The sequence below is a fragment of the Brassica rapa genome, chromosome A07 (genome assembly GCF_000309985.2).
Source record: "Brassica rapa cultivar Chiifu-401-42 chromosome A07, CAAS_Brap_v3.01, whole genome shotgun sequence".
Lineage (NCBI taxonomy): Eukaryota > Viridiplantae > Streptophyta > Magnoliopsida > Brassicales > Brassicaceae > Brassica > Brassica rapa.
In genome coordinates this window covers 4,524,918-4,543,809 of record NC_024801.2, presented here as the reverse complement: position 1 = coordinate 4,543,809, position 18,892 = coordinate 4,524,918, and the positions used below count along the sequence as shown (strand labels likewise).

Below are 18,892 nucleotides of genomic sequence, written 5' to 3'. Positions count from 1 at the left end.
AACACAATTTTTAGACGTTGATTTCGAGATAATTGTTTTTGACCCCAACAGAGTTTTCCCATCATGCTTGCTTCCCGTCCTGCTTAATTTCCGTTCTGCTTAATTTCCGTCCTGCTTAATACATATTATGTTTCCAACATAATATTTTACTGATACAAAGTTTTGCAGAAAACTTCGTGTTGAAGAAACGTCGTTCTTCTAAAACGTCGAGCTTTTCGATCGTCGTGATTCCAAAAACGTGATGTTTCCAAAACGCTCTTCTGATCAATCTATCACATTGTCCTAACCATGGTCGAGCGGTTTTTTCGACCCATGGTTCACTCACGATCAATTCTTCGATCACCCCGTACTTCAAAACTTCTTGATCGATCCTTATCGCCCGCGACTCTACCACCAAGTAGATGCTCGACCAATCTTCCATTTTTTTTGAATCATGTCAAGTTTTTCGTGATCCAAACTTATTATACTTCGAAATACGTAGATTCCCAGAAGCTTGGCTCCAGATTATGACTTTTACTCTCTCGACCATTTTATCCCCAAGGATGGGATATCACCACCCCACCCCACCTCCCCCCCCCCCCAAGAAAAACCTCATTTAAAACCCATATAAGATGGTTTTGATCGAATCTCAACAGAAAAAGGGAAAATATAGTGTTGTTTTTAACCGTGATGCAGTGGTTCGTGAGACGATAGATTCAATCCACTTGTTTCTTGAAGACAAGTATCCGAAGACATGGTGGAGAAATATTCAAAGATAGAGATTATAATTGATTCATACTCTATTTAGTTCTCTACTACCTGTAAGAGATATTGATGGTATCACTGATTATAGACGCTTAGATCCATGGTCAATTTTCCTGAAGAGTGTTTGGTTGGAGCATATTTGGATGGATTACGAAATGATACTCAGGTCAATGTGAGAATGTTTCAACCTCAAACCATCAAGCAGTGTTTCTCTGTGGGAAGATTGTATGAAATGGCTCATCCTGTAGAGCCTATTGCTACTGTGGAAAAGAAGACAACTCTAGAGATGGCTGCAGTGGTTCAAGAAAATGATTCAAGTGAAGAAATGGATTTCGTTTTGGTCAGTGATGGTGCTCTGTCGTGGACACAAGATCAGGCAACGATTAGGCAACAAGATTCAAGTGACCTACACCATTCTACTTCACAAGAGGAATCAATTCAGGTATAAAACTCTACTTTGTGTGGTTTAAAACGGAGAGATCGCAATCATGTGAGGATTTTTTGGTGGATGATATATGCTGTGATATGAGAAGTGTATTTTTAATTTTTACACCTTTTGAACAAGTATATGTTCTAGATGTTGATTTGGTGAAAGAATCGATTCAGAAATCACATGATCCTGATGTTGAGCTTGTTGCAAACCACTTGTTTGATCAAGTTCTATCACAGATTGATAATAGCGGAAGGAAGCGAAGTATGTGAAAAACTGGAAATTTAAGTATAAACAGAAGCGTTTAAGCAATTATGACTAATGAAGCAATCATTGTTGTCCAAACTGAAGAACATAGATATCTCCTGAGGAAAATACAAGTTTTCTATGTTATGATTCAGTTCTCTATGAAGAAAGAATAAGTACAAATTTCAGAAACAATAATATGGTTAAGATTTAACGAGTTGTGGCTGTCATAGTGTGGAGAAGCATTGGTACTTGTGTAATACAATAGAGACACGTTGGTCATCAAATGTAGAGCATTGTTCATGTGATGTCAGTTTTCTCTTCCTGTTGTTTTCAAGGCAATCATGTCTCAGTCTTCTCTGAAGATTTCCCAGCAAGACTATGAGTGGGTGTATAGGAAGCGACACATTGCTCATTGTTTTGAGGAGGTTCATGTCTCCGTGAATGAAGCCGACTTAGCACATAAGCAAGATCTATCATCATATGTTTCTGATTTGGTTGAAGAGCAGAAATGAGAAGAGTGGCTATGCAACCAAATTGTATATTTCGCAGCTATGTGTGTTTGGGGAATTGATTAGGTACAAATGAAAGTTCAGACAAAGTACAAAAACCAGTCCTATTCTATATGGCACCGTTGGAGATATAAGCTCATCATTGCCTTTGGTGCTGCTACTGTTGATAAAACCTTAAGAGATGCAGAACGGTTGGTTACGAACTGCTAATGAGGAAAAAAAAATGCACAAGGTTCTCATTTGATATAAGAAAAAGGATTATGGCAATAAGGCCTCGTCGACAAAGCCATGTCATCAAAAAGATGAATTCAAGTGCGTGTCTACAAGTAACAGTCGTGGAGATTAGATTCATTAATCAGAAAATTGTCAAGTTTATTTCTTCTTCTCTTTTCTTCTCGGTTTCTTTGTGACTTTCTGGGAAAATCTCCCATGGTTCCTCATTGTTGCTTGGATTGATTCATATTGATCTTAGTGAGAAATGATTTTTTTTTATGAACATTTAATCTAATTATATCATAACTATGAAAATATAAGCTATGAAAAAATAAGGCTTATATGTATGAACCTCTTTGAACGGCTTTATCTTCTTGTTTCAAAATATACAAAAGATGATTTCTGCAACGACTGATTGTATTAAAATCAACATTAAAAGAAAGAGACAATTTCTTACAACATAACATAAGATTCATCTTAGTTTAGAGATAGCATATGACTTTCGTGTGATGTAACCATGACCAGCATCTATGTCAAGGAAAAAAGAGCAAGGTAGGAACATTTAAACAACTGACATAGCTTGGCTCAGTGGGCTGTTTATGAGTCTTATCAGTATGATCCATGAAGTTTTGGACCGTGAGAAGACTTGAGCTTACATGCTAGACTAGTTGTGCTGTTATATGAGGACTTTTGGGTTTATATTTAGGTCAAGACAAAGGGATGAGAAGAAAAATGAAGAAACCGGTCCAAATGAAACAGAAACTGTCTCAACCCATCATCCAACCATTAAATTCGACTAGCCTTTTTATTAGTGCTTAACAAGCCCATTTTCACCAAGAAGTATCAACAAAATGAGTCAAAGTCGTGCATGGGAAATAGGCATTCAAACTCCAGTCAAAAGTCTCAGTCCACATTTCGGTTTTCCACAAAAAATCAAGTCTTTATTTTCTATTTTCTAAGTCTTGTTTTTAGAATTTTCATTTTTTGATTTCTACGTAATGTAATCCTATAAAAAATCCTAAGTAGCAATGATTAAAATCATTCACCTTTTTATTAAAAAAATCTCTTTTAAATTTGTGAATCATTTGTTCTTATTTGAACACCGTATTCACTGCTAGGAGGGAAATCTTTGAAGTCAAACTCGTCTTTGATCAAGTCTGAATGGTGACCTACACGATCTTTAACACTTCTAAGCAACTGATCGATCAGTTCATAGATCATCACCCAAGTTCATTATCCATTTCGACATCTATCCACAAATCCATTTCATTACCAAAATCGATCCAGTCCGATCCCTTTCAAAATTTATCCAACCGAAAACAGAGTGGCCTTTCCTAGGGTTTTATCAATTTATGTTTGGGGTTTTTATTTCATCATCTCTTTTCATTTTGATTTATGTTTTTTAGGATTAATTCAGATTCTCTGTTCTTCTAGGTTTCAGTTTCAATTTCTTTATTTTTGATTAATTACTCTAGAAACGAGCAATAAGAATAATTCTAGTCAAGGATACAAAATGATTACCCTAGCAGTTCTATAAATTATAAGTTTATCAAAACCATAGAAAATCCTTAAACCTAACAAGTAGACTACTCATACATAATCATGTAACATAGCGATAAACTGAATGAATTGCATAAAAATATAAGAGTATACTGGAGTTCTAGTCATTCTCTGAGTAAAATAATGTTAGCCTAAACTGTGGCTAGAAAAATAGATTATATAGCTTAAATCACGTCCAAAGGTCTTCTTTCAAATTGAAAAATTTATGGGCCAAAAGTGTAATTCTGGAAACTTAAGTCAGCTATGTCAAACAACATTGGTGTTGCCCGACACCTCCTTGGTGTCGATCAAAACTCTCCAAATATCGACTCTAACTTATGTATTTTGTTTTTGCACAGCTAACGAGTTTTCTTCTCTTTAATCTCCAAATGGCTCATGATCTCCATATTTCTCCAAAATGTACCTAGGCCTGAATAGACTTCAAAACAGATTCGAAACATAATATAAAGATTCTTTAAAAGATTTATATCATGATCAAAAATAGTAAAAACATGGTATATAATAATTCATAAGAGCATCTCATCAAAAAGGAGTAAGTTTCACCGCATATTGTTTGAAAATGTTGAATATGGTGTTGAAACCATTATAATGTCATGCTTTCTCATTTAATCTTGAGAAACTTTAGAGATACAAGGTCTTCAACACTTTTGAAATTTCACATATTAATCACGCAAAAAACACATATAGACAAATTAGCACGGAGTGTTTCGTTTCAGCCATTATATCTTGTCTATGTTGATTATGAAGTTATCTAAATTATTTTAGGTTTATACCCTTTTTTTTAAAACGGGCCCGTGTTGACAGATTAAACGGAGAAAAAGCGTTCGGCGGCAAGAAGCCGTGGCGATTGGCTATCCTCGGTGAAGAAAATCGGATCTTCAAAAAAATCTCAAAACATTTGCTTCTTTTAACATAAAAATCAACTATACTACAATAGATCTGTGACTTTCATCACAAACAGCGAGAGAAATGGAGAAAATTATGGAAAGAACAAAGAAAAAGTGATTTTAATTTTTTTCTTTTAATGAAAGTAAAAATTGACATTAAAAGAACAAAAATTAAAAAAGAAATTTTTTTTTCTGTTTGTGCAGCTGCCTCTATAAAATTTAGAAACAAAAAAAAAAGATCTAATGAAGAAGAAGAAGAAAGATTATTGACAATTTCAACCTTCTTTAAAAGAAAAAAATTAAAATCACTAAAACACATACTCTATAGTTCGACCCCGCGTCCATAGCAGGCAATAAAGCGGCTTAGCACTGAACTAACTCATCATTTTAATAATTCTAGATGAAACATAATATATATAACTAATATTTTCAAAAATAACCCTAAAATAAATCTCCGATTACTCCCTGATTTTTTCCGAGTTTCTATTAACTCGCTAGGCCCGGATCGATCAAGCATACGCATAGCGCCTAGCAAAGTTTTGAACAAGGGTTTATACTATTGGCAAAATAACGTTAAAAATGCTAAATCCATAGATTGAATACATGATATAAGATTGGAATTCACCAAATCTTATTGGTCATGTTAAAGTTGACTAGCTTAAAGGTGGACTGAGGATCGCCACAAAAGACTGTGGAACTATATTTTGATAAGATCATGAATCAAGTCTTTGCTAATTCACATATTATACTAGATCCACACTTGTATTCTAAAATAGATAATTTTTTGAGTTCACTTTCTAAAATAAATAGATAAAAACTAGAAATACCAAGAAATGAACCCAAAAAAGAAACTAAAGAAATCCACCTAAAGACTCATTTGATCAAGACATAAAAGTAAAAAAAAATTAATAGAAAAGCTATATGTTTTTACTATAAATTTATTTGTATACAATGAGGACAATTGATCTATTTTATAACTCTTATAAATGTATATTTATAACAAATTTATATCAAAATAAATTATGTAAAGCTTAATTTTGTATTAAATCAAATAATATTTTCTTACTATCAATTTTGAATTTAGTATTTAACATTCATTGAGAATTATTTAATTTTTTCAAATGATAAGGATGAGATTCTGGTAATAAATCATGTATTGAAGACAAATGGATAACTGGTTCTGATATTACATCAATACACCTTCTTAGAAAATAATATAGCAACAAAATAAATAAATAAATTTAGTATTTTTAATATTGTGGCAGATATCTTTGTGTTTAAGAAAATTATATTCTTAAATTGATTAGCATTTAATTGTTTTATATTGTTTTCCTTCTATATATGATAGAAAACAGAAACAAGAGCTAAATAATATATGTGTGCTTATTGCAAAATCTTGAACTGGCAAATAAAAAATTTACAGATGAAACATTTTAATTGGTCCTTTTGTTACGTATCCACTTTTAATATGTAGACAGACTTTATATATATTTTATAGGTTAGATGTATCTTTATAGACTCAAATTAGTATACAAGGTGAGAAAGAATGGGGTCACCAGAGAAAAAGACGCTTTCAATTTTAACTGAAGAACCAAAAAGAGCGAGATTTTCATCATCAGGCATGTCTTTTAAAGGGGTGTTTGCCGCAGTCTCCTACATGGCATCCGCTGGTATGTCATAATTGTATTTTTAATACTACTAGATCCGAATTCAAACTCAGATACTACGATACGTTTATGTACCACTCGGATTCGGATTCATATAATAAGATAAAGAGAATATGTATATATATCTTATATTTGTTTTCATATCCTATTTAGCACACTCAAGTCTTAATTCTTCAAAGACTTTTCAAATGTTTCACAGCTAATAAGCTCTAAATTCAATTCATGCAGTTCTTCTAGTAATTTTCAATAAAGCAGCACTTTCTTCATTTAGTTTTCCAAGTGCAAATGTCATAACTTTGCTTCAGGTATCCCTCTAACTTTTAAATTTTATTTTTGTTAAAATGTCTAAATGCTCAATTTCGTAAAACTCTAACAACTAATGATTAAAAGATTTTCATACATCTTTTTGTACTGCAGATGCTTTCTTCTTGTTTTATTTTGTATGTAATGAAATATTTTAAGATCATATCCTTCTGTACTGATAAGTCTAAGAGCGAGCACGACAGTTTGTTAACTTTTGTTTCTCCGAGACGCTTGGTTCAGACTATCCCTCTTGCATTCACGTATCTACTTTATATGGTATGCGTAGATTTTTAGTTTACTCTTTGATCATGAAATTATCATAAAAAATACATTTTACATTACTGGTTTTATAACAGCTAGTTACGATGGAATCTGTACGCAATATCAATGTACCAATGTACACTACTCTTCGACGCACAACTATACTTTTTACAATGATCATGGAATATTTTCTTTCTGGTCAAAAGCATTCAGCTTCAGTCATCTCCAGGTACTATAATATTACACAATCGAAATAGAAATGCTATTACACCATTTAGTTAAAAATATATTTCTCCAGTCTTGTACGTATGAGATATTTAAAATTATTATAAGACATTATAGACTATAAGCATCAGTCTTCATAACAATCTGTACTGTATATACATAAATAAAATATTCGACTGTACTACTTTCTAAAGATCACAGACACAGATATATATATATTTCTCAAAACAGTTACTTTAAAATGATCAATACATTCTTATTTAGATATAGATTTTTGACACAAATATGTATTTGAATGTATATCATATTTGAAATTCTAGTTGTATATGTACGTTACAGAATGTAAATTCTAGTATTCTAGAAAGATCGATGATTCGTGAAACATATTTTAACTAAAAGAATGGATTTGAGATTTTTATACCACTAGCATTAAAGGAATACAACTGGCTAAATAGAATATATAACTAATGATACAGTAGTGTTTCAAAAAAAAAAAACTAATGATACAGTTATTCCTACCAGTGTAGGAATAATTCTGTTAGGTGCTATTATCGCTGGAATCCGGGACTTATCATTTGATGCTTATGGGTATGGATTGGTGTTCACAGCGAATATATGTACCGCGACTTATCTAGCGTTGATTGCACGTACCGGTAATATGCCTCTCGTTTTACGATGTTCATTAAAGTAATTTCAATTGCTTAGTTTATTAGTTTTTTTGTTGTGTTTATAGGAAAATCTAGTGGCCTTAACACCTTTGGGCTAATGTGGTGTAATGGTTAGAAAATTTACTTTCGGACTAATTCTATCAATCTATTTTTTTTATAATTTAATCAAACTAAAACTCTCTTTTCAAATATTTGTAACGTACAGGAATAATTTGCATTCCCTTTTTGTTGTTCTGGACAACTATAAAGGGTGAACTTAAAGCCATGTTATCCTTTCCTCATCTCTATTCCCTTAACTTTCAGGTACTTTTCTATTATTTTTATCGTTTTTATATGAAAGCTTTTGTTCATTAGACAATATCTTTAACACTTGTACATTTCTCATGTAATATAATTTCAATCAATATTCTAGCAAATGTACTTGCAAATCAATGATTAACCCCATTCCATTGTATGGCATAAGTTAATTACTCAACTTGTTACAGAAAATGATTCATATATGATGCAGCAAGATATTTGAAAATATTTTAAATATCTTTATTATTTACTAGTTTACATAGATAATTACTTTTTATTGTATTTTCTATATTTTAGTAGTTTCCTATTTTAATTAAGATTAGGGTTTTCATAGATTTAAGGATTTATTATAAATAGGCATTCAAGCCTAAAGTTGTATTCAGTTTGATTTGATTAATAAAAGAGCTTTGGCTTTTGGGAGAATTGTATTATCTATCCCTTGTATTGATTTGATTAGATTCATCAATCAAGAAGCATGTCCCAAGTGAGGATTCCCTAGAATCTCTTGGTTGAGCTGGCAGGTCCCAAGCGTGGTTCCATAACCCCTTGGTTGAGCTGTTTATCGTTGCTTCCGCTCCATCAATATATAACACATCAAAATTAAATTCATAACTACGGATGTCATGTATAAAGTAATTTATTAGTAGATATGACAATGTATATATACATATTTTTGCTAAAGTATAATGTATATATACATATAACCTTATGGTTTTTAAACTTCTATAAAACAAATCATACAGATATTTACAAGAATATGTTCAATATATTATATCAGGATAGAGTTTCATTGGAGAATAAAAATGATATTATTAACTGAAATTAATCGTTCATAAAACTTAGAATGGTAAGAATATAATAAATGATTTATTTAACAAGTTTTGAATATTTTTGCAGGTGGTGATATGTTTTTCATGTTTGTTGGCTTTCTTGATAAATTACTTTGTGTTCCTCAATACAACAGTTAATTCAGCACTAACACATTCAATATGTGGTAATATGAAGGTATATTGAAGCTTGTACTTTTTATGTTTCACAATATTACGAGTTACTAGAAAATTCATTATGTCCAATTTCAGTAAACATAATTTTCTCAGTTTAAATAGAGCTAGAACTGTTACGTAATATTCGAACACCCTTAATGTTTACTAATAATGGTATATAATATGGATGGCAGGATCTGTTTACAATCTTACTAGGTTGGCTTATATTTGTTGGACTTCCCTTTGATTGGGTAAGTTTGCATCATTCCGTTCTTCACTTTTCTTCTTCGTCTTCATCTTTATTTTTTATCATCTAGCTATTCATATTTTCTTTCTTAATTTAATAAGAATCACAAAGTTAAAGATTGTAACCAATTATATCAATCTAATTTTTTTGTCGTTCCTTCTGTTCTAATATTTTTTCGTGGAAAATTATTTGCAATTGTTGCATTTATTTTATTTATTAGAAATGTTAACTTCCAATAGGACTAATTTGCAGTTTTATATGTAATACAGATTAATGTGGTGGGTCAATCTCTCGGTTTTGCTGGATCTATGCTTTATGCATTTTTAAAATATAAAGGCATGTAAAGTTACAAGTTTTTAAAACCAAATAGAATGTTAAATCAGAAGCTATTATGTCAATTTAGAAAACCTAAGACTGTGTTTGATTTGATAATTTTACTAAAACTTTTTTCATATATATGAGTATTAATTTGTTAATGAAATTTAAAAAAACCATGTTTTTATTAAACAACTATGTGGAATTTGACGAACTCAATCACATCATGGTGGTCTAATGGTCCCCACTAAAGGAAGAGTTGCTATGTTAGTTCATGCCATGTATCGACTCTCTTCTAGTGCGAAATTATTAATCTTCCATGTGGACATTAGTGGATTAACATGAGAGAATCACCAGTTTTCCAGAATCGCATTTCTACGGAAATGTCATTTACGGCTAGTAAGGTCCTATATAGTGTCTGCATACTCTAGTCATCAAAACAAAAATTGACGAACTCATGTTTGAGGCCATCAATCAATGTTTCAGGGGTGACGAACATATACGTGTGTAGATATTAGATGTAACATCCCATTTGCAAACTCTAAAATGAGTATTCTCCTTGATCGAATTTTGTTTTGTTTTATATTAATTTCAAAATTTATCTTCGTTTGTTCATAACATATCCACCGCTACCACACACACAAACAACTCTTTTCAAACATTTTATTGGATCGGCGAACTATTTTTCTTATGAGATTCACCACCGAAAATTGTTTAAAATATAAAAAATTATCTATCATTATTTAAAAATACCCTTAATCAAAATACCTTAACATTTTAGATTTAGTTTTTAATTATTTTTCAAGGTTTAATATTTAGAAGGTAGAGTTGGGTTTAAATACTTCAAAAAATGTTTTATAAATTTTTTAAGCATTTAAAAATGATTTAGAAGAATTAATTTAATATTTGTAATCACAAATTTAAATTATTTTTTAAAATAGTTATCCTTTAAAAAATAAATTTGAAAATAATATCAAATTTATGATAAAATTGAAATACAAACAAAAATCATCAAACAATTGAAATTAGAATTCTGCTCAAAGGCATCCATCGAAACGCACAGGCAGCCCAACCACTATACTCTTTACTCATTTCGTAAGGAACGAACATTTAACTAATATTCAAATGAAGTAACAAACTTTTTTTTTTTTGGTAACAAACTTTGTTTCTAAGGAAATCTTTTCTTTTCTTTAACACACTTGTAATCCAATTTACATAACTATCTATATGAAATTCCTTTATTAATATCTTGATGTAAGGTTTCACACGCAAGTCAGATAAGTTCGAAGGATATAGATAGTTTGATATCTTTGTATTTAAATGGTACAATTAAGGGAAATTATTTCAAATAGTCTTTTTTTAAGTTTTTATCACCAAAAGAGATTCCAACGATTTTTTATGATTTAATTGAAATGTTTTTTTTTGTTAGCAATCTTTATTATTATTTGTATAACATTTTCAACTAATATGAAAAATGTTTAATTTTAAATTTTTGGTTATTTTGTAAAATTTAAGATAAATATGAGAAAGTTTGGCTAAATTTTGATGAAATTCGGGTAGTTTGGATATTTTGTATCGTAAATATCCGAACCCGACTCAGACCCGCTATGGACCCTAACATTACATGTATTTTACATGTATTTTAACTATTGATCCGAACCAGCCTGAACGTGAACCAAAAATATCCAAGTACCTAGTTGGGTCCAAATCTCTAGGACCAGAAAGACCCGGACCCGAAAAGAACTGACCCGAACCAGATCCGAAAACCCTAGTACCCATGCCTAGAGAAAAAAATGACCAAAAGAGGTTTTATTAAATAGACAAAGGACAATCCTACTCCTTGCATTATAGATATATAAATATACGTAAATAAAAAAATAAAAACTATTTTTTTAATAGTTTCGGATTATATGTTTTCAAATTCAAACTTTTTATAAATTTTTTCCGAATTTGTTAAGTTCAAATTTTCTTTTTGAATTTTGAAATGCTTTTTGAAACTATTTTAAAATTTTTATTTTAATACTTTTAATATATATTTATTTATTTTAAAAAATTTTAAACCTCACCACAAAACTCCAATCCTTAACTCTAACCCTAAGTCTATATTAGTTAGTTCTAGACGTATTAGTGTACATATTTCCATTAATGAAACTTTTCTTTTCTTGAGGCTCTTTTGGTAAAAAGAAACTAAAATGGGCATCCTAAAAAATTTCTCTACAATTAATAACCACACCAAACTAAAAACTCAAAGTTATGGTTTATGTAGACGCTGCTTTAGCTAACCCTAACTCTGGTCGTCGTGGAGCGCTGGAGACAACACCTCTTCCCTCTTTTTGTTTTCTCATTTGTTATCACCCTCTGGATCTCGACTCGGTCGATTTGCTTCGCCTTTCTTTATTGTAGTGAACCTCTTGAAGATCGTTGGTGATGTTCAACGGAGACAGCTTCCAGCGTCCTATGGAGAGACGGCGAGACCATAGAAGGGACAGCAGTGGCGAGAGTCATACTTTAAGGCCAGTCTTGTTAGATCCAGGTTTGCCTTTTCCCAATCTACAACTATAACTCCACAGCAGTGGTGCATCCAGAAAATTATTTTACTGGGGCCATTTATCATATAAATATATTTAAATTATATTGATTATAGTAAAATTAAAAATAATATTAATAAAATATAAAATAATATTAAATTATATATATCAGATATTATAGTATTAAAATTTTGCACTTAAAATGTGCAAAACAATTTAAAAATCAAAAACAAAACAGAAAATTCACATATTGTAATTAGATAAGTAGAATAAAAAATTCTTGATAAAATAATATCTATGTTTTTAAAATTAAATATTTTGTCTAAGCTAATTAATTGTGTTCATTTGTCTATTGATGAAATAGTTAAACTACTAAACTGACAATTGTATCATATATGAATATTATAGTTGTGTATATTAGAATATATAAAATGTAACTATAAAATTGTACATGTGTTTTAAAATGCACATGCATTTTTCACAAGAAATTATGGAACCTTCTGTGGTATTTAATGACATGGAAAAAGTATTTAGAAACATTTACATTCTAAGTCATTTATTATTACATCATAAGACAATTCTTACTACTATGACACTTTTTTTCTTTTTCTAACACTAGTTTCTCTTTTTCCCAACATGTAAAAAACCAATGCTACCCCTCCTTTTATTATTTCTAACTGAAATCTAACTAACTACTAGCTGACTAAATATACTAGCTAAAGTATACTAACTAAAGTACAAAATATTAAATCATGCGGACACAAATCATTTTTTTCTCTTTCTTTTTTTTTCTGTGACAACACTTCTTTTATTTCCTTTATTTTTCTTCTTTGTCTTTCTTTATCTAAATTCTTTTTTTTAGAACAAGATAACGATGAAAAAGGTAATGACGATAAGATTCATGTTTTGCAGTCTTTAGCCGGACTCCGTTAACAGCCAGTAGAAGAAAATGAAGAAGGAGATGGCAAAGACGGCGATGAGGACGAAGACGACGACAGCGGCGATGAGACAGAGCCGCCAATGGCGAGGATGAAGATGGTGAAGATGAGGTCTGATTCTCAAATAATTATTTTGTTTGGAATCCTCGGCTTTAACGTTCAGAGATCCCTTCAAGTTCTTTAGTTTGACTTGGTTCATTTCGTTTTTGGTTGTAGCTCATTGAAATACACACTTCCATGGCACAACATAATTAAATCTGCAAGAATTGCAGCAGAAAAGCAAGGTAATCAATACATTTTGTTTTTACTCGTCTCCCATTGCGAGTTAAAGGGCGTAATCTCTCTTTCCTGTAGTGTAACATTGATACAAACTTGTTTAATGAGTTGATTTCACTATGGGACACATTTTTCTCTTTTTTGACACTTTAAGACACAATGTGCTGGAGGCACACTTTCACGGTGTACGAGACATCTTTTGGACTCATATGCCCTTTGTTCAACGATAGAAAAGAGTGATATAATTGTTTTAGCTAAGCATCTGAAAAGTCAATTTGTTATCTAGTTAGAAAAAATAACTTGCAGATGTACTCAAGTACGTGTATATAAGAAAGTGTCCACCATTTATTTTTTATTTTATGCTATCGTTGTTTCTTTTATTTCACTTTTGTTTTTTTTTACTCTTATCTCAAAAATTAAAATATATAAAATAAATATAATTAACATAATAAATTATACATAAGATTCTTTATCTTTCAACATCCATTTCATATATATATAAACATTTATATAAAAATGTGTGGACATGGATATATAAACATTTATATAAAAATGTGTGGACATGGACATGAACCTAAATTTTTTAAAAGCAGACGTTCTCGATCATAAAAAATAAATTTGTGGATAAAGAATGGTGGACAAAGATCTCAATAAATATGATAAATGTAGGATATATAATTTGTTGTATAGAACGACGAATTCAAAAATTGTAAACATAATAATTTATTGTTGTGGACAAAGAAACATGACTAAATCTGTGGACATGGACATGGATTAAATTTGTGGACATGGACGGAATCTGTTGATAAAAATTTGTAGACGAAAACGTTTTCATTACTTCACAATAAAGAGATTCGTCCAAAGGAGAACCACATAACCAGACTGTCGTACATATATATTTCGGTGGAGGATTCTCGAGAGTTTCCAAGTCGTGTAGATGAGATTACACAATCAAACTCGCAGCGGACCTCTGGTTTCATGGTGTTCTATGGAGAAATTGAAGATGAAGAAGAAGAGAGTTCACGGAATTAGGGTTAGTAAACAAAGGGACCGTCAAATTGGGGAAAGTAAAACTGAATCTGAAAAAATAAAGTTGGAGAGAGAATATAGATTGGTTTTTGAAAACTCAAAAATCAGAAACTGATCAATCGTTTTTTTTAAGAAGGGAAAGTGACAGCTTAGTTAAGAAGGGTTGTGGTAGATTGAGGACATATAGGACATTGCATAAAGAGAAAGTGTGCCTCCAGCAACAAGTGACCTATTGTGTAATTTGAAAGATAAAAAGTGTCTTAAAGAGTAAAAAATTCATAAAGAATACTGAGAAATATGATGTACATGTGTAGATGTTTTGCTGTACATAATGAAACATACATGTGCTTATTGGTAAGGTGTACATGTGTACGCATGTAAACCAATGTACATAAGGACAATGTCCAAACTTGTAAATATACGAACAAATGTACATTCATCAAGTATTTGAGATCCTTTGCTCACCTTCTTCCTCTCTTTTTTTTTAACGCTTGTTATTCATTATAAAAGTATCGTTACAATGCTGAGACAAACAGTCTAGCAACAAAAACTCGAAAGTAAAGAAACCAGTAGGCTCCGTAAATTAATCCCATACACTTATGGGTAATAGTAAAAGCAAAAGAGAATGATGAAAGGGAAAGCAAACACACAAAGCAAAAACAATGGAATTTCTTTTCAACCTCTCTCACGTTAAATCTCAACTACGGCAGCAATAACACAGCAAACCAAGTAAGGTCCTTGTCTGATACATATCAGATGCTCACGACAAGAGACAATATATTTCTCCTCCCAAACAGATGAGAGAACACCTCTCCATCACCAAGGCTAAGATCTATTGATCTGCACAGTAAAGATAGTGTTCCACACATGCGACAAAGCTCCAACCCCGACCCACGCTTGAGCTTGACATAACCACCAGCCGCCCACGCCGGACAGATAGGTTAGAAGATGTGAGGAAACCTCAGGCGACCAATTAGCCGCTACACTCCAATGAAAAAACACATAACAGAGAAAAACCAGATCTAGCAGAGAAACTTCGCCGGCTAGACTGACGAAACCACCAAACCGTAACATACGCCACCAACAAAAGCCATCGAAACCTCCATAACTACTCTACAGTCACCAGATTTGACCATGACGAGGAGCTTCGCACAAAGGCCACCGTAATGGAGCAGAAGACGACATAGATGAGATAGGCAAGCAGAAGAAAGAGGAGATAAAACAATAAATCAGAGAAGAATCCCGGCGGCCGCGTAGAGAAGGTAGCGGCCGCCGGTGAAAAAGCACTGAACTAGGGTTTACTCTTTGGTTTGATGTTAACGTGTCTACAATAGGTTAAACCCAAGTAATTATTGTTGGACCAATTTATTAAGCCCAATGGCTTTATTAAAAAATTGGAAATGATGAAAAGAAATGGGCCTGCGGGAGTTAACTCAAGAAGCCTTTCATGACTTTAATGAAGGAGTTTTAAAAACATCTCACATCGGTTACATGAGGAGAAAACGAGCAGTATATATAAGTGTATATACTTACACTAGATTAAACGGCTCAGAGGAAGAGAGAGCTCCCCACGCGCGCGCCGCCGCCGCCGTCCGGCCGGCTCGGCTCGGGCGTGGGCTTGGGCTTGGGCTTGGGCTTGGGCTTGGCCCGATAAGAATTATTTTTTTGGACCAAGTTAAGCTCAACACTTTGCCATTTAAAATCTCAAAAACAACATGCATTTTATTTTAAAACGACAAGCAGTTTGTCTATAAAATAAAAACGTCATGCAGTTCATCCTCTCGAGATATTTAAACGAGATAAGAGAGAGAGAGAGTGCGAGTCTTGGGGAATAAGTTTGTAACTTAAACTTCCCGAGATCTTTGCCAAATCCCCACTAACATGCGCACGTTATGCAACAGTTACGGGAAGTCGCTCCTCGTCCATCCTTTTAAATACAACTCGTCTCTCTTCTCATTTCTCTAACTTTTTCCGTATCAAAATCCAACAGCAAAAATCCCTCTGCGTAAGTCTATTTTGCGAGAGTGTTTCGTAGAGTTTATAGTTCGATAGGGCGATCACGAGTGAAGTGTGATTCGTCTGCCATGGTTTTATCCTGGGACTCTATATTCGTACAGTTCCGTCTCACTAACGGAGCGAATATTTTGAGTTAAGGAAAGAGATCATATCTCGACTCCATGTCTCTTTGCGAATACGATTTCTTATCGTTCTTGTATTCGTCTTTACATTCGTATATTTCCTTAACATCGTTTCTTATTTTATCGTTTATGTCAGTCCGGTGTTCCGGCTTTTACAATCTTAACTCAAAATCGCTTTATTCCTAAAGCTCGAATCGGGTTGAAGAACGATTTATAAAAACGGGTTTTGGAACCGTGTTTGCGATTTGCTTTCTAGCATTTTTGCAAAACGTTTTTGATACATCTTCAAAACGTTCTATAAAATGAATCGTTTCAAGACCGCTTTCTTAAGCGAGTTTGTGAAACATTCTAAGTCTATAAAAATGGTTTCTGCGAACGCCTTTAAGCGAGTTTGCAAAACGTTTTCTCAAGACTATATCGATATGATTTGGTTCAAACACCAAAAATGAACATCGATTTTAGACTATTATTTTCTTTAAAATAATATGTTATTTGTTGAATGGAGTACTAATCCGTTTTTTCCTGTTTTCTCTACAGAAAAATGACAAACGATAACAACAATCCCATTGGCACCTCCGATGTCATTCAGACTCCACTCAACGCTGCAGCAACTGATGCAACTGGCGTGACAACCGCTGGAAACATCACGGCGTCAACCACTGCAGCAACAACAAGCACTATCCTCCTCCCTGCAGGAAATGCTGCTGATGAAACCACTCGCCGTAGTCTATTCGGTGCTGGTCTTTATCAGACGGGTTAAATTTCAGGAACCGCAAGTCGTCCGGTGGCAGTTCAAACTCCTCCGGCTGTCCCTAGGGTGTTCACTCAAGGACTGATGCCAAACCAGTTTGATGGCAAAGGCTTCAAGACGTGGCAGAAGAAGATGTTGTTCTTCCTGACAACGATGAAGCTAGACAAGTTCATCCAGGAGGATAAGCCCATTATGCCTTACGGGATTGATGATGTTCACAGTCTCGCAACTGTAGACATATGGGTGCATTCGGACTTCATCTGCAAAGGCTACATTTTGGGTCGCCTCATTGACCCATTGTACCGTATCTACTGTGAGTTCCCCACGGCGAAAGAGCTATGGAGATCACTGGACAAGAAGTACAGAGGTGAGGACGCTGGCTGCCAGAAGTATGTGGTTTCAAAATTCCACGACTTCAAAATGGTGGATTCAAAACCCATCATGGATCAGGTGGAAGCGCTTCAGCTCATTTGCCATGAAATCGCTGCTGAAGGAATGTCTATCTGCGAGACATTCACAACTCTCAGCTTCATTGAAAAGCTTCTTCCAAGCTATGCGGATTTCAAGAACTACTTGAAGCACAAGAAGAAGAAGATGGGGCTCGAGGAGGTCATCATGACGCTTCAGATGGAATCCAGAAACCGAATTGCTGACAAGGTCACTGCTAAGGAGCACAGTGTCAACATGGCTGAGCACAAAGGCAAAGGAAAGGCACACGCCCATTCTCCTGCCAAGCCTTCCAAAATTGCTGCAGCCCTGAAGGCTTCGGAAAAAAACTTCAAGAACAAAGGCATCGAGATCAATGCGAATGCGAATGTGGAGAAGTTCAGGGGAAAATGTCACTACTGCCACAAAGTGGGGCACAAGACAATTGAGTGTCGCAAAAAGACCAAGGATGAGAAGGCTCATGCAAATCTCACTGAGGAGGATCTCGTTGCTGTGGTGACTGAAGCCAACATGGTTGAAAGCAACAACCCCAAGGAATGGTGGTATGACACTGGTGCAACCACCCACATTTGCACTGATAGAGCGATGTTCAGCACCTATCAGAAAAGCAAGACTGAGGAGAAGCTCAAGATGGGAAACACTGCAGTCTCCAAGATTGAAGGACGCGGCAATGTGATTTTGAAGATGACATCTGGACATGAGGTCACTCTGACGAATGTGAAGCATGTGCCTGACATGAGGAAGAACCTGGTCTCGGGAACCTTGCTCAGCAAGAATGGATTCGCCACAAGTTTTGAGGCGGATAAGCTGGTGATTAGGAAGAATGGGATGTATTTGGGTAGGGGTTATATTAAGGGTGGACTTGTCAAGCTGAATGTAATGACAGTCACTCCAAAAGTTGTAGCTCCAAAAGTTTCAATGAATAAGAAAGAGCCAGTTGCTTATTTGGTTGAGTCTTTTAATATATGGCATGAAAGATTAGGCCATGTAAACTACAAGTCTATACAAAGATTAATAAATTTAAATCTAATTCCTAAATGCAAAACAAGTAAACAAAAATGTGAAGTATGCGTACAGGCTAAGCTCACAAAAACGCCATCACCTCGTGTTGAAAGAACTAATAAACCTCTAGATTTAATTCACACTGATTTATGTGATTTAAAATACTTACAAACTAGAGGTGGTAAAAAGTACTTTGTGATCTTCATAGATGACTGCACAAAATAT

The 18,892-nt window shown here is 33.5% G+C and overlaps 1 protein-coding gene across 1 annotated transcript; it reads left to right on the top strand.

Moving 5' to 3' along the window:
- The first annotated feature begins 617 nt into the window (after positions 1 to 617).
- On the top strand, positions 618 to 13,680 carry LOC103833943 (UDP-N-acetylglucosamine transporter UGNT1). The gene is made up of 12 exons (XM_009109989.2): positions 618 to 6,262; positions 6,488 to 6,564; positions 6,677 to 6,838; positions 6,919 to 7,052; positions 7,571 to 7,701; positions 7,782 to 7,826; positions 7,922 to 8,019; positions 8,911 to 9,018; positions 9,191 to 9,247; positions 9,513 to 12,091; positions 12,999 to 13,135; positions 13,241 to 13,680. The coding sequence occupies exons 1-10, from the start codon at positions 6,139 to 6,141 to the stop codon at positions 9,585 to 9,587; spliced, it is 1,011 nt and encodes a 336-aa protein (XP_009108237.1). The 5' UTR covers positions 618 to 6,138; the 3' UTR covers positions 9,588 to 12,091; positions 12,999 to 13,135; positions 13,241 to 13,680.
- Positions 13,681 to 18,892: the final 5,212 nt, after the last annotated feature.